This window comes from Camelus dromedarius, chromosome 16 (assembly GCF_036321535.1).
Source record: "Camelus dromedarius isolate mCamDro1 chromosome 16, mCamDro1.pat, whole genome shotgun sequence".
NCBI classification, from domain to species: domain Eukaryota; kingdom Metazoa; phylum Chordata; class Mammalia; order Artiodactyla; family Camelidae; genus Camelus; species Camelus dromedarius.
The window spans coordinates 27,036,011-27,051,559 of record NC_087451.1 but is presented as its reverse complement, the minus strand read 5'-3'; the positions used below and the strand labels follow the sequence as shown (position 1 = coordinate 27,051,559).

Here is a 15,549-nt window from a genome sequence, read left to right as displayed (position 1 = left end):
TAGTGGGGGGAGGGGCAGCCAGGCCACCACGGCTCCATGCGAGGTGGAGGGTGTCCTGGCTTCTTCACTTTTACTCCCTGCGCTGGCCGGCTCCCCCAGCTCTGCAAACAGCAGACGGAGGCTGCGGTGTGGGAAGAGGTGACGTCCAGGAAGATGGTGATTGGGCCCTAGTCCTCGGCGGGGGGAGGGGGGGGATAGCAGGGTAGGGCGGGCCTGGGCCCCTCCCTGAGTGACAGACAGGTGACCCTGCAGCAGGAATCCCTTGAACCGTGCTCACAAAGCCCTGGTGAGAAGGAAGCAGAAAACAGCCCCATGACAGCAAAACAAAAACCACGAAGGAGAAAAAAACGCTATGACCGTCAACAAGACGTCGGAACATGAGAGGACAGAGCAGAAACTCAATAATGAAACTGGAGCCCTGCAGAAGGAGGAAAGATAGAAGGGCCGGGGGGCTGCAGGCTGACCACTCTCGGGCACAGGGCTCCGTGGGGGGCAGAGCTGCTGTGCCGTGAGGCGGGGTGAGGCTGCTCAGGTGCCCTGAGCTGCACACCGTAACAGGACAAAGTACGGTACCGGGTTACCCCTCAGCAAGCCCTTCAAATAGCAAAGGCTGACTGCGCTCAAAACGGATAAAGTGTGAGAAACGAAGATTAAATCAGAAGGTCCTCCAGGGAAAACAGATTTGAACAAGAGTGTAATGAGGGACACTGAAGAAACGTAGGGAAGTAAATAAGAAAATGAAAAATAAGTAAAAAGGATTGAGAGAAGGTGGCTGAAATGGAAAATGAAATCTAGCCAATGGGCAACAAGTCTTTGGAACAAAGTCACAATGGGGCACAGCGAATGCTTAAAAGCACAAGCCAGGAGAGCTCGCGGAGGTGAAAGCAGACCCGGGCCCGCACTGAAAGGCTGTCCACTGCTCCCGTCCACGGCCAGGAGGCAGCTCTCAGAGCCTCAGGGACGGGGTGAGCCGAGGGTTCTGCCGGTCCCGACGCGGCACACAGTCCAGGGGGCAGAAGGAGACCGGCCAGCAGGACCCGCCCCTGCCGTGAGTGGAACCCACGCAACCCGAATGGCAGGAGATGGGAAGGAGGGAGCAGGCCACAGGTGGGGTCACGAGACCCTCAGAAACTGAAAACAAGCAGACCGGAGAAGGTTCCAGGCCACGTGGGGTTAAGGGCATTTACAAAGAAACAGAGATGACAAAATATAGGCCTTTCGAAACCAGGAGAAGTCTGCAGAGAGAGCACAGAGCTGGCTTCTGGCTCCGGGCGGAAAGCCCGCGGTCTCCCTGCTTTGATGCCCCCACGACAGACTCTGGGGCCCAGGGAGCAGGTGGGAGTGAGAGGAGGTCCCAGGACGCAGAGACCGGAAGTGGGAGGAGATACCCACAAGCAAGGGTCTGACCAGGAAGCCGCCAACTCAGCCATGGACAGACCCCCCCCCCCCAAAACACGGGGCAACAGGCGCGGGCGCTTCGTAAGACAGCATACACACAGCCCACCAGCCAATGAGAACCTGCTCAGTGACGGCAGTCACCTTGGAAATGCAAATAAAATACAACCAGAAGCCACAGAAACCAGCCAGAACTGCGAAGCAGAGCGGAGTCTGAGTGCCTGGAGGGGGACAGGGAGGCTCAGAGCCCAGGGGGCCTCCCAGCAGCAAAGGCACTTCTGAGTGGTGTGTGCTGGGCTGGGCTGGGCGTAACGAGGACCCTCCCTGACACACACACACACACACACACAGACACAGACACACACACACACACACACGCCGTGATCTGAGCCAACAAAACACATCTTAGTTACTCCCTTCTTGTTTAAGGGCCGGAGGTGGCCTCCGGGGGACACTCGACTGCGCCCACCTCCAGATCTGACTCCCCTCCCCAATCCTGCCTCAGGAGTGCATTTTCCCAGTTAAAACCCTGAGGTTCCAGCTCACAACCTGTGTCCAGGATGCCACCCTGGTCACCTCGACTGTCCCTGCTGCCTCAGTCATTTGCGCTTCTCTGCAGGTGGGAACTGCAGCCTCGTGACCTGGACAGTCAACTGAGGAGCAGCCCCCAGGCCCAGTCCAGCCCTTGGGGCACCTGTGCCCCACTCAGAGTGCCCCCCGTGGATGACTCGCGCTCCACCCGTTTCTGTGAAGGCGCCGTGGAAACACTTGACGTCCCCGTCCTGGTGGGGGATTCCTCCTGCTCAAACCCCTCACTTGCTCCAGCCACGGCCCCAGGCCAGCCCAGGTCCCTGGTCCCTGGTGACCCCTGGTCTCTGATTTATAGTCTCTGATCCCTGGTCCCTGATCCTTGACCCCTGCTCATGAGCGGCAGGCAGGGGTGCAGATGGGATCAGGGAGAGGGTGGCCCTAACCCAAGGGTCCACATGGCCCCTGTGTAGTCGGTGAAGGTCAGCCCCAAGGGGAGAGGAGACGCAGGGCAGAGAGGCCCAGGGCCAAGGGAACAGGGCTGACGGTGAGCTTGGGCCGTGGTCCCCACCCCTGCTTTCTAGCCTGATGGGCCCTAACATGCCTGGTTGACCCCTTCACCATGGGGACCAGAACTTGTGTTCTCACGGCCAGTATAAGGGGGGTTTAGGGAAAATGAACAAACTAATCAACCCTAAGATTTACTTTCCAGTTGAGCGTCCGAGAGTTCACCCTGAGACTATCGGGGAGGGAGGGCCAGCATGGGCCGAGCTCTGCAGGTGAGGCCCCACAGGTGGGTGAGGGTGCGGAGCTGGGACCTGATGCCTGGGGCCCGCCGACCACAGAGCCGAGGGGTGCTCCTCTGCCGCTTTCATCAGGGCCAGCGGGACACCACCACCCACACCCGCGCCTGCCCACAGATAGCCCTCAAACCAGGGCACTGTGACCCGGGGAGGGGCCGGGGAGCCAGAAGCAGATGCGCCGGGTGCCCCCAGCCTTCACACGGAGACCTCCAGCCTCTGACACAACACAGGCAGCGCTGGGGAGACCTCCAGGATGGCAGGTTCCCAGCGCTGCAGGCCCGGGCTCCCCTACAGAGGGGTGACGCCTTCCCTGACCCGAGGGGAGGCCCACGGGGCCCGCACTTACCCGCCCGCCCTCGTCAAATGGGCCCACGTGAGAAAACCAGGCTCGGGAGCAGAACCAAGTAGGCATGATCACGGTGGGGCCGTTGGAGGTGAACACCTGGAAGCAGCAAAGTGACCAGTTACAGAGAGAGCAGTGTCACCAACCACCACAGTCTGCTTCCCGAGGCCAGACAGTGACCGGCACCTGTGCGTGTCCCTCCCTGGAGCTGCAAAGGTTTGAGGGACTTTAGAGTCAGATCAACAGCGTCCAGCTCCCCACAAACTCCAGGTCGTGTTCCAGGGCTGACGCTCCCCACCCCCCCGACTCCAGGTCGAGTTCCAGGGCTGACACTCCCCCCCACCCCCAACTCCAGGTCGAGTTCCAGGGCTTACGCTCCCCCCCCCCCAGGTCCCCAGGGGGTGCGCTCGGTCACTCCCTGAATGAGCCTCGTCTCCTGACGAAAACGAACGTCTAAAATGAGAAGCGATGGTAAAAAGGCAGTGCGTCCACTATCTGGGGTTTCGTCTGCTGTGTTCAGCCTGGTGGGTGGACAAGCTGGGCCTGGGGGCTCCACACTCGTACTTTATTTCTACATGATAACGTCTGCACTTGTACCCCTGACGGGTCTGGACCCAGACCTTGGACAGCACGCGGCTGGGAGCACATCATGGGAGCCGGGAGCTGAGTTCGGACAAGGCTGGATGGACCCTGTTCCCTCTGCATCTGGGACGCGTTTCTTGGTTCCGTATTTAGACGTGGCTTTTGAACGTCCAGCAGTAAACCGCCTCTCAGGACAGGCCACCCCACACCACCAGGAGCCCTCAGCCCAAGCAAGTGCCCCTCCTGCACTTTTCCCTCAAGACTGGATCCCCCAGCGGCTCCCTCGGCCTCCCAAGCTGGCTTCCACGCCAGAGCCACGATGTGTGACCTCCACCCCCACATCAGTCCCCAGAGCTGCTGGCAGTTCTTGAACCACAAACCCGTCACACGGGGCACAGGCACCTAACGGGGTACGAGGGCAGGTTGGGTACTGACACTTATCACCATTTTGCACAAAGCTAGCTGCGGTGTGGTGGCCAACCTATACACATGTGCTGAAGCTCACAGACCTGTACTGCACAAAGGAAGAGAGTTCATTTTATCATTAATGTTTTAAAAATCAAACATTTAAATGGTTTTTCATTTCAAGGGCATTTGTTTAAAAAAAATCAGATGCACATACATTCCTCACCATACAGATGTATACAGACGTACATGCACACACCCCACACACGGACACAGACACACTCAGACCCACTCCACACTTGGACACACTCGATACACCCACACGGACACAGACACACTCAGACACACCCACACACGGACACAGACACACTTGGGAAAGGAAACAGTCACCCACGTCCAGGAAGCGCAAGAATACCACCCAGGACCAACCCAGAGAGGAGCGCACCAAGGCACAGAGTCAGCAAACTGACAAAAACCAAGGATAAAGGGAAAATATTAAAGTCAGCAAGAGAAAAGCAACAAGTAACATTCAAGGGCACTCCTGTAAGGTTATCAGCTGATTTCTCAGCAGAAACTCTGCAGGCCAGAAGCGAGCGGCACGATATATTTAAAGTGATGAAAGGGGAAAACTTACAACCAAGAATACTCCATCCAGCAAGGCTCTCATTCAGACTTGGAGAAATCAAAAGCTTCACAGATAAAAGCTATAAGAATTCAGCACCACCAAACCAGCTTTACAACAAGTGTTAAAGGAACTTTTCTAGTCATCAAACCATAAGAAAAGAGAACAAAAAGAAGAAAGAGAAAAAAAAAGACCTACAAAAACAAACCCAAAATAATTAACAAAATGGCAGTAAGAACATATATATTGATAATGACCTTAAATGTAAACAGAATAAACACTTCAACCAAAAGACACAGACCGGCTGAATGGATACAAAAACAAGACCCACATATGCGCTGTCTGTAAGAGACTCACCTCAGAGCTAGGGACACCTGCAGGCTGAAAGTGAGGGGATGGAAGAAGACATTCCATGCAAATGGGAACCAAAAGAAGGCTGAAGTAGCAATACTTCTGTCAGAAAAAATAGATATTAAACTAAAGACTGTTACAAGAGACAAAGAAAGACATACATAATGCTCAAGGGATCAACCCAAGAAGAGGACATACCAACTGTAAATATGTGTGCACCCAACATGGGAGCACCTCAACGTGTAAGACAACTGTTAACAGACATAAAAGGAAAAGTCGACAATAACACAATAGTGGGGGAGCTTATCACCCCACTTAACATCAGTGGACAGATCATCCAGATAGAAAGTCAGTAAGGAAACACAGGCCCTAAATGACACATTAGACCAGATGGACCTAACTGTTATCTATAGAGCATTCCATCTGAAATCAGCAGAACACACATTCTTCTCAGGTGCACATGGAACATTCTCCAGAATTGATCACATGCTGGCCCACAAAGCTAGCCTCAGTAAATTTAAGAAAACTGAAATCATACCAAGCATCTTTTCAGACCACAATGCTATAAAGTTGGAAATCAACTACAAGAAAAAAACTGCAAAAACTGCAAACACATGGAGACTAAACAATATGCTACTCAACAACCAGTGGATCATGGAAGAAATCAAAGAGGAAATCAAAAATACCTTGAGACAAATGAAAATGGAAACACAACAACAACCCAAAACCTCTGGGATGTAGCAAAAGCAGACAGAAGTTTATAGCAACACAAGCCTACCTCAGGAAACAAGAAAAATCTCAGGTAAACAACCTAACCTTACAGCTAAAGCAGCTGGAGAAAGAAGAACAAAACAACTCTAAAAGTCACTAGAAGAAAAGAAACCATAAAGATTGGAGTAAAGTAAATGAAATAGAGACTAAAAAAAAAAAAAAAATTAGAAAAGATCAATGAAACTAAAAGCTGGTTCTTTGAAAAGATAAACAAAATTGATAAACCTTTAGTCAGACTCATTAAGAAAAAAGGGAGAGGGCCCAAATTAACAAGATCAGAAGTGAAACAGAAGTTACAACAGACACCACAGAGATACAAGGGATCAAAGAGGCTACTATGAATAACTATACATCAAAAAAAAAAAAAAAAAATAAGGACACCATAGAAGAAATGGACAATTTCTTAGAAAAGTACAATTTGCCAAAACTGAACCAGGAAGAAATAAACAATACGAATAGACCAATTACCAGTACTGAAATTTAATCAGTAATTAAAAAACTCCCAACAAACAAAAGTCCAGGACCAGATGGCTTCACAGGTGAATTCTACCAAACATTTAGAGAAGAGTTAACACCTGTCCTTTCTGAAAGTATTCCAAAAAAATTGCAGAGGAAGGAACACTTCAGAACTCATTCTGTGAGGCCATCATCACACTGATACCAAAGCCAGACAAAGATATCACAAAAAAAGAATGTAACAGGTCAATGTCACTTATGAATATAGACGCAAAATCCTCAACAAAATACTAGCAAATTGACTCCAACAATGCACTACAAGGATCATGCACCATGACCAAGGGAGATTCATCCCAGGGATGCAGGGATTTTTCAGTATCCACAGATCAATCAGTGCGATACACCACATTAACAAATTGAAGAATAAAAACCATATGATCATCTCCATAGATGTAAAAAAGCTTTCGATAAACTTCAACATCCATTTATGATTAAAAAAAAAAGACTCTCCAGAAAGTGGGCACAGACAGAACATACCTCAACATAATAAAGGCCGTATGTGACAAACCCACAGCTAGCCACATTCATTCACAAACCCACATTCATTCTCAATGGTGAAAAGCTGAAAGCATTTCCTTTACGATCAGAAACAAGACAAGGATGTCCACCTACTCTCACCACTTTTATTCAACACAGTTTTGGAAGTCCTAGCCACAGCAATCAGAGAAGAAATAAAAGGGCCCCAGATTGGAAACGAAGAAGCGAAACTATCACTGTTTGCAGGTGACATGATACTATGCATAGAAAACACAAAAGCAGCAACCAGAAAACTACCAGGGCTTGTCAACGAATTTGGTAAAGTTGTAGGGTACAAAATTAATATTCAGAAATCAGTTGCATTTCTATACTCTAACAATGAAATAACAAAAAGGGAAATTAAGGGAACAATATCAACTATCATCACACCTAAAAGAATAAAATACCTAGGAATAAACCTACCCAAGGAGGCAAGAGACCTGTCCTCAATAAGATACTGATGACAAAAATTGAAGACAGCATAAACAAATGGAAAGATAAACTGTGTTCTTGGATTGGAAGAATCAATATTGATAAAATGGACATACTACCCAAAGCAATATACAGATTCAATGCAACCTCTATCAAATTACCAACAACATTCTTCACAGAGCTGGAAGAAAAAATGTTAAAATTTGTACTGGAAATACAAAAGACCCCGAATAGCCAAAACAATCTTGAAAAAAAACAGAGCTAGAGGAATCCTGCTACCTGACCTCAGACTGTACTACAAAGCTACAGTAATCAAAACAACATGGTACTGGCACAAAACAGACACATAGATCAATGGAACAGGACAGAAAGTCCAGAAATAAACCCATGCACTTATGGTCAATTAATCTACGACAAAGGAGATAAAAATACACAATGGAGAAAAGACAGTCTCTTCAGTAAGTGGTGCTGGAAAACCTGGAGAGCTACTGGTAGAAGACTGAAATTAAAACATTCTCTAACATCATATACAAAACTAAACTCAAAAGACTTAAATATAAGACCAGATACTATAAAACTAGAGGAAAACATGGGCAGAACAGTCTTGGACATAGATCACAGCAATATATTTTTTGAACCAGCTCCTGGAGTAATGGAAACAAAAGCAAAAATAAACAAATGGGATCTAATTAAACTCAGAAGCTTTTGCACAGCTAAGGATGCCATCAACAAAACAGAAAGACAACCTACAGAATAGGAGAAAATATTTGCCAATGATGTAACAGACAAGCGACTAATTTCCCAAATATACAAACAGCTGAAACACCTTAAAAAAAAAAAAAAAGCAGCTCAATCCAAAAATGGGCAGAAGACCTAAACAAGCAATTCTCCAATGAAGACATACAAATGGGCAATAGGCACATGGGAAAATGCTCAGCATTGCTAATTGTCAGTGAAATGCAGGTCAAAACTACAATGAGGTATCACCTCACACCAGCCAGAATGGCCACCATTAAAAAGTCCACACACCATAAATGCTGGAGGGTGTGGACAAAGGGCAACCCTCCTACACTGTTGGTGGAAATGTAAATTGGTGCAGCCACTATGGAGGAAAGTATGGAGTTTCCTTAAAAAACTAAAAATAGAATTACTACATAACAGAGAAAACTTTTAACTCAAAATGACAGATGCACCCCAATGTTCACAGCAGCACTATATGCAATAGCCAAGATATGGAAACAATCCAAATGTCCATTAACAGATGGATGGATAAAGAAGATGTGCTATCTATATCTATCTATCTATCTAACCACACAATAAAATATCACACAGCCGTAACAGAGTAAAATAATGCCATTTGCAGCAACATGGGTAGACCTGGAGACAGTCATTCTAAGAGAAGTCAGAAAGAGAAAGAAAGATACCATATGATATCACTTATATGTGGAATTAAAAAAAAAGGGGATACAAATGAATTTATCATTTATAACTTTGATGACTGATTTCTTGAATATGTGTGAGCACATCTGATGGTCCTTTATGATTGGATTACTGCATTCTGTTGATTCTTACTTTGTGGTTGGCTTGATTCCTTCGGTAACTGTAAGTTTAAAAAGCTAAAGCTCTGAACTGTTCTTAGAAACAAAGATCAATCCATATACATAAACTAAAAAAATGTGCGGTATATTGTGTATATGTATTTACATGCAATATAATGTGTATGTGCAGTCAAATTATAACAATTCTACCTAATAAAACTGAAAAGTGAAAAAATATATACAAGAGAAAAAAAAACCCTATACACGTTAATAGGGGCTAAGTTTATGCCAGTAAGTTCAATGACCAGGTGACAAAGGGACAAAGGGACGAAGACTAGGGGCCGGATCTGGGGAAGGCCTCCAACGCGCCCCCTCCCCCAAACGCCCCAGAGTCTCACTCCCCCACTTAGTCGGCAAACCACGACCAGTACCAGCGAACTGTTTTAGGCCCCGACGTTCTGAGTGGCTTGTTACACGGCCGTAAATAATCAGAACCAAAGTAAAGCGTGTGTTTGGCGGTTGGAGTGGGAACTACCACGACCAGAAGCAAGAGGCGTGGAAAGTGCAGCCCAGCCCCCGCGAGGGAGCAGGAGGGTCCCCCGAGAGCCGGGAGCTGGACGGGCAGGAGCAGCCCGGCCCCGCGTCCTCGGCCGCCGCGTTGGGAGGCCCCCCACCACGTCCCCCGCCCCGCGTCCCCAGGAAGGGGCCGGAGGTGCGGCGGAGGGGAGGTCCTGCCTGGGGCCCCACGAACCCCAGATCCGGGACGAGACCCCGAGCGGCACCCGCGGAGCGCCGGGCCCTTTCCCCGGCTTGTGGCCCCCGCGCCCCTCACAGTCAACGCCCGGAGTCAGGCGTTGTCTGCGGGCCGACGTTCGCCCCGGGCCGGGGCCCGCTGAGGTCCAGCCCCGCCCCCCGCGTCCTGCGGCCGCGCCTCCCCCCCGGGCGCCTCGGCACGAGGCAGGGGCGCCGCGCGCGCCTCGCGCCTCCCTCCCCCCCCCCCCCGACCTCGACTGAGTCCAGGGAACCTCCATTCCCGGCTCCAGCGTCCGGCGGGCGCCCGCTCCTTCAGCAACGGCACAGCGGCCGGCGCGGCGGGAAGCGCGGGAGCGCCCCGGCTCCGGGGAGCCAGGCCCGCGCGCGCGGCGAGGCCGGCGCCGCCGTCTGCGGAGCCCTCGTGCTGCGCGCTCGCGGCGTTCGAGGCGCCGGACCCCCGGGAAGCACCGCGGCGCCCCCGCTCACCTGCCACCGCTCTACCGGCCTGAGCGGCTCGCGGACCGGAATCAGGCCCACCTGCCACGTAGAAACCACCGGAAACGCACGGGGCGTAGACCGAGTCCTTTACTACGCTCCTCTTTGTGGAAGAAAAAAACGGCCAGCGTTTGGAACGCTGCTCCCAAATGCACTGAATAATGTACATTAATAATATTTTAGACAGGTTTTTTTCCCCTACTAGGAAGTACTTTACTCTTTTTTTATTTTTATTTTTTGGCGGGGAGAGGTCATTAGGTCTACTTCAGTTTTAGTTTAGTTTAGTTTTTTTTAATGGAGGGACTGGAGATTGAACCCAGGACTTCGTGCATGCTGAGCATGCACTCTACCACTGGCCTATACCCTCCCCTGCTAATTTAATCTCTCTTTTTTTTCTTAGAAAAAATAGGTCTCAAAATCCCAAACCCTAATCGAAAGAACAGGAAGAGAACGTCCGTCTCGTCTCGTCCACGGGACGAAAGCGCTAAAACGTAATTTACTTAACAGTATTAAGCAAGAAAACACTACAGCCTACCAACAGGAAGGCTACAGTCCTGGACACAATTCTTAAAATATTTCACTTAAAGAATTGATACTGACTTGAAATAAGTGACATGACATCTGTAATGAAATGCGTAACAGCTGGTCTGGAAAGTATTCCCCCAAAATGAAAGCGAAGCCAACTGGGCGACAGCAGGTCTGAAAAGCAGCTCTGGGTCCTGAGGCCCAAAACGCCCCGCATGTCCGCACACGTGTCCACGCTCTGGGCCCCACGTCCTCACAGCGACCCCCGCAGAGGTGAGGGGAGGCCTACAGGCCTCCTGCACAGACGACACAAAGCACACACGTGCCTCCCATGTGGACGCCGCCGCAGCCAGGAGATCAGGGAGAACCCGCGAGGGCAGGTCTGCGCACATAGAGCCCTGCGGTCCAGCTCATGCCTGTGTCAGCGAGGCCCCTCCGGCTCAGACCGTCCCCTCTTGGTGTCTGAGGCTCCAAGGTCACCTCCACGAGGGGCTGCGGTTGCCCGTTCACGGTTCTCCGCACCACCGGACCTGCAGTGTTCACGCTCCCACGGCTGGGCTGCGAGGCCGCGCTGCTCTCCACTCTGGCCACGGAATCCAGTGGTGTCCTGCTAGTTGTGGGGCTCAGCCAGAGTTCAGTGGGGAAGGGAAGCTGTGGGGGCCTGACCCCGGGGAAACAGGCCTGTGCGGGGGCTCTGCTCACACACATGCAGGTGCGCACACGGCCACAAGCAAGCCACCATGACGGGGGCGGGGGGCGGTAAGGGGCACTCTGGGCAGGGTCGCTGCCTGACAGGACCCCGAGGGCACAGGCAGAGGTTGCCGCAGAGTCCTGTCTCCGCTGGAGCCCCAGAGAGGGTCAGTAGTGATGGCAGAGACCACAGGATGAGGCCACTAGGGATTGGAGCTCCTACAGACCCTCCAAGTCAGACTCAGCTGAGGACACAGGCAGTCAGAGGTCAGTGTCAGGCACTGACCTGCAGGAAGGGGCGGGAGGCCTGGGAGTCTCAGGGCCAAGCAGAGGGGTGGAGTCCGCGGGTAAGAGGCCCTGCCTCAGGAAATGCCAGGGCTACATCTGTCCCTGGGGCCCAAAGCCGGGAGCCTCCGATGTGGGGGCACAGGCCAGAGCCCCGTGGACTGGGCTGGGGCTGCCCTGCCCCTCCCCCCATATCAGTCTTAAGCTCCGCTTCCAGGAACTCAACCCAAGGCATCTCCGGGTGTTCCAAGCAGGAGAGAACGGGATGGAGGGGCACAGGTGGTTTAGCAATGACCAGGCCGGTGGAGGGAGGGTGCCTTGCTTCAGAGGAGCTGCTGGTGGAGGTGGGGGCACCCGTACCCTGGGCCGGGGCCACGGAGGGCAGCAGGTGTCAAAGACGGTGAGTCTGACCTGGACATAGTGGGCTTGAGGGAGGTGGTCACCCCAGCACAGGACCTGGACAGTGGGCTCCACTCCGAGTCCCAGACAACCCCCTAAACTTCTACTGTTTCCTCATCACAGCACCGGCCTCAGGGATGTGGGGGCTACACCATCAATACCGTGAGGCATCTGGAATAATCAGGGGGCGACACTGCTTGACCGCACGACCTGGACCTTCCCGTCATGGGATTGAGGAGGGCAGCCCCGTGCCACCCTCTCCTGGCTGGGCCCTCTCCTCCATCTGCCCTCAGAACAAGCGCCCTGGCTGGGCCACTGCACCTGCCCCCACAACTTTGGCCCACGTCTGGGTCCTCCCCCCAACCTTCAGGACAAGCTGGGCTGGGTAGTTAGAAGCAGGCCACCCCCGTTGCCTCCCTGCAGTCCTGGTGGTCCTGCCCCGGGACCCCTGTCTGAGACTTTCCACCACTGCGCACTTGCTGAGAAGAAGGGGGGAGCCTCTCCTCTGGGATCCCTGCTCCCCCTCCTTCTGCAGTAAGACCTGCTCCGCTGTGTGCTTTGATCTCCAAATTCATCTTTTTACTTTCCCTTTGGGGGAGGGAGGAGGGGAAATGGGAGGTTTTTTCCGAATGTGCAACAAAGCCTCAGTCAGAGTGGGCTTTGCAGGGCGGCCCTTGGAGATGCAGAGATTTCCTTAGTACCCAACTTCGCGGAATCATTTCGGATTAGACATAATCTCCAGGAGCAGAACACCTATCATTCTCAGGGCTGCAACCTGCCAGACGCTTCTCACTGCACACATCACACCTTCCCCATCCTGCCGTCCCGCCCCCCAAATCCCAGCTGAACAAGACACAACAGTTCCCAAAGCATTTCGTAATGTTTTTCTCACTAAAAAGAACTGAGAGAGCCCTCCCGTCCCGCCCACCACTCCCCAGGCATCTCAAGGCCTTCATGCCTGACTGAGCATGGGGTGGGGGCACGATGAGCTCCCTGTTTCCTGGGGCTGCACTCACGGCTCCTCACTCTCACCTCTTTCCCATGAACTGGCATCTTCAACAAACAACTCACCCTGAAGGTCCCTGAACATATTTGGGGACATTTTGGCTCCGAGAGAAAGGGCCCCAGACCTGCTCACCCAGGTCTGCTGTGCCCTTTGTTCATTCTGACTCCGAGCCAGCATCCCTGTGTGGACACAGCCACCATGCAGGGGACTCAGGACCCACTCATGCTCAAGGCGGGGGGGGGGGGTTCAGCAGGAGGCCCCCCAGCTCCCACCACCTCCTGTCCTTCTCCAATCAAGGCCCAGAGAAATCGGATGCAGTTCTGAAACAAGCACTTTTTATGATGAACTCCCCAGGTCTGGAGATTTTAAAAAACAACTGAAGACAGAATTACAAACAAACAAGAAAAACCAGATAAAAAATCCTTTCCTAAAGTAAGAGAACGCCCAGAAGACACAGCTTTTAATAAGTCATGATTGTTTCCATTTAAACTATTTCTCTAAATCATTAAACGTTTTTTCTTTCAAAGAAATACCTATTTAAGTAGTAAAATATTTAACAACCCCCCCCCCAAAGCTAGTTATTGGAAAGCAGAAATACATGGGGTTCTGCACATCCGGGCAAGGAGAAGGGGTCAGCCGCTCTGGGCACCACACACTTGGGGGCCCCTTCAGCCACACGGTGCCCCCAGGGAGAGCATGCGGCAGGCCACGGTGAAGCCACCTTCCACCAGAGCCCCTGCCCCACAGAAGTGGGGACGCAGATGCCCAGTGCCCCAGAGATGCGCTGCGCTGCCACCACTGCCGACAAACCTCACGTCCCTGTGAGCAGGGCCTGTGTCCCAGGTATCGGCAGACAGCGCGACGTTGTGCCAATAAACTTTATTTACAAAAGCGGGCAGCAGAGCAGACCTGGCCCTTGAGCCAGTGCGCTCCCCACCCCCGCCCAATGTAACCGTGAGCAGGGGCATGGCCTTCAATTGACACAAAAACTGCTTCTCTGGGAACTGAAACCTGGAAGAAGCCCGCATCTCCCCTCTGCCCCACCCACCGCAGCAGAGGCCATGATTAACGAGGCACAGAAACTGCCAGCTCCCCGACCCCAGGCAGGCAGGTGCACAGCAAAGACTTTCACTGCTGTGCTCCGCGCTGGTACACGTTTGGGCAGATGTGGCAAGGCAGGCGGCAGAGGGCGCAATGGGCCGCCGGGAGGGAGGGACCCACGGTGTCTACCCGCCACCGCCCCAACACAGCCGGGAACACAGGCCTGCTAGCCCCTAGCCGCCAGCCGCCAGCCAACGCTCTGGAATCCCCTCTCCCTGGAGACGCCCCCCCTTTTCATCAATTTTTTTCTCCTCTTTTGCTCTCAGGTTGTCACGCCCTCTTCTGGTTCTGATGTGTCACCAAGTGAATCATCAGAACTTTGTTAAAAAGAGAGGGATTCCCGGCGAGGCCCAGGTCCATGCTCTCTGGGGACCAGGGAGTTGGCTTTTGGGCTCTCCCCTTACTTTGCCACACAGAACCAACTGGAATTCCATAAGCGCCCGGCCATGCTCTGTCCTGTGGGGTCCACCCTCCCGAGGCACCTGGAAAACGTGTATGGATAGGAAGGATGCTTCCAAACGCTTCTGGTGCAAGGGTTATAGACCAAAATGAGCTCCACTTGTATTTACAAAGAAGCAGCCCATGACTTAACGAAAGAAAATGAAGCATTTAATGAAACTTACAGGCCTTATTAGCTATATCTTACCAGGAAGTGTTGTGAATTCTTCTTGGGGGAAAAGAGCAAAGTTTACATGACTCATTTCCAGATTCCTGTGGTTTATTATCCTTACTTCTAATTCTAATTTGTTGGAAGACTATCTTTAGACAGATAACAAATTTTCCAGTGTTCTGACATTTTAACACTCACATGGCAACAAGAATGAACTCTGATGTGAAACCCAAAACCTGTGGCTGCTGGATTTAATAAAGATGCAGACAGTAATAAAACTTCCTTTCTCAGCAGTATGTTTTAGAGAAAGCTGGTAAGCAAGCACTTTCTAATGTGGTGGTAAAAGTTGCTAATTTACATGGATCTACAGCTCAGATGCCCCTTTAGGATACACTCTCCTTTCAAATGAGAAAATGAAGAAAAACAGTACAGGTTAATCTGTTTCAAAACAGGCACTTTCTAACTTTCATGAACGTAGTGGCTGGAAGTAGGTAAGAAGCACTGAGCGGTGAAGGGCAGACACGGTGAGACAAGTGTGTGGGCCGCCGTCCCCGGGGTAGGACCGGGTGACCTCTGACACCCTGGCTGTGGTGACATGGCTTGGATGGCCAGGTCCTTCCACAGCAGCGACTACTGAGCAGATGCGGGGTGGGGTCCGGGGCGCATGGGAGGAAAGGACCCCTGTGACCACAAGCCCACTGCACGCCCTGTCTTCTAAATCGGCCGAAGCTACCTGCAGAGTTTGGCTAAATGTCTTCAAACATGCGTGGGTTACAGATGGTCGGCCTCAGAGTCTGGGCGTCTGTTAAACCCTCACATTTTACCGACAGTGCAACTGAGCTGGAGAGGTAATGCGGCTGAGAAGGCGGCGCCTCCAGGGCAG

General features: G+C 51.8%; 1 protein-coding gene across 9 annotated transcripts in view; it reads right to left on the bottom strand.

Annotated features, from left to right (window-relative positions):
* B3GNTL1 (UDP-GlcNAc:betaGal beta-1,3-N-acetylglucosaminyltransferase like 1) overlaps positions 1-15,549 on the bottom strand; it is a 76,436-nt gene that overhangs the window by 13,594 nt on the left and 47,293 nt on the right. For all 9 annotated transcript variants that reach the window (XR_010384369.1, XM_031469447.2, XM_064494849.1 and 6 more), the window contains one exon: positions 3,073-3,168. Coding sequence is in view for 8 of the 9 variants with exons in the window: in XM_031469447.2 (XP_031325307.2) it covers positions 3,073-3,168 (96 nt within the window). In the remaining variant the exon portion in view is untranslated. The remainder of the gene's footprint in view (positions 1-3,072; positions 3,169-15,549) is intronic.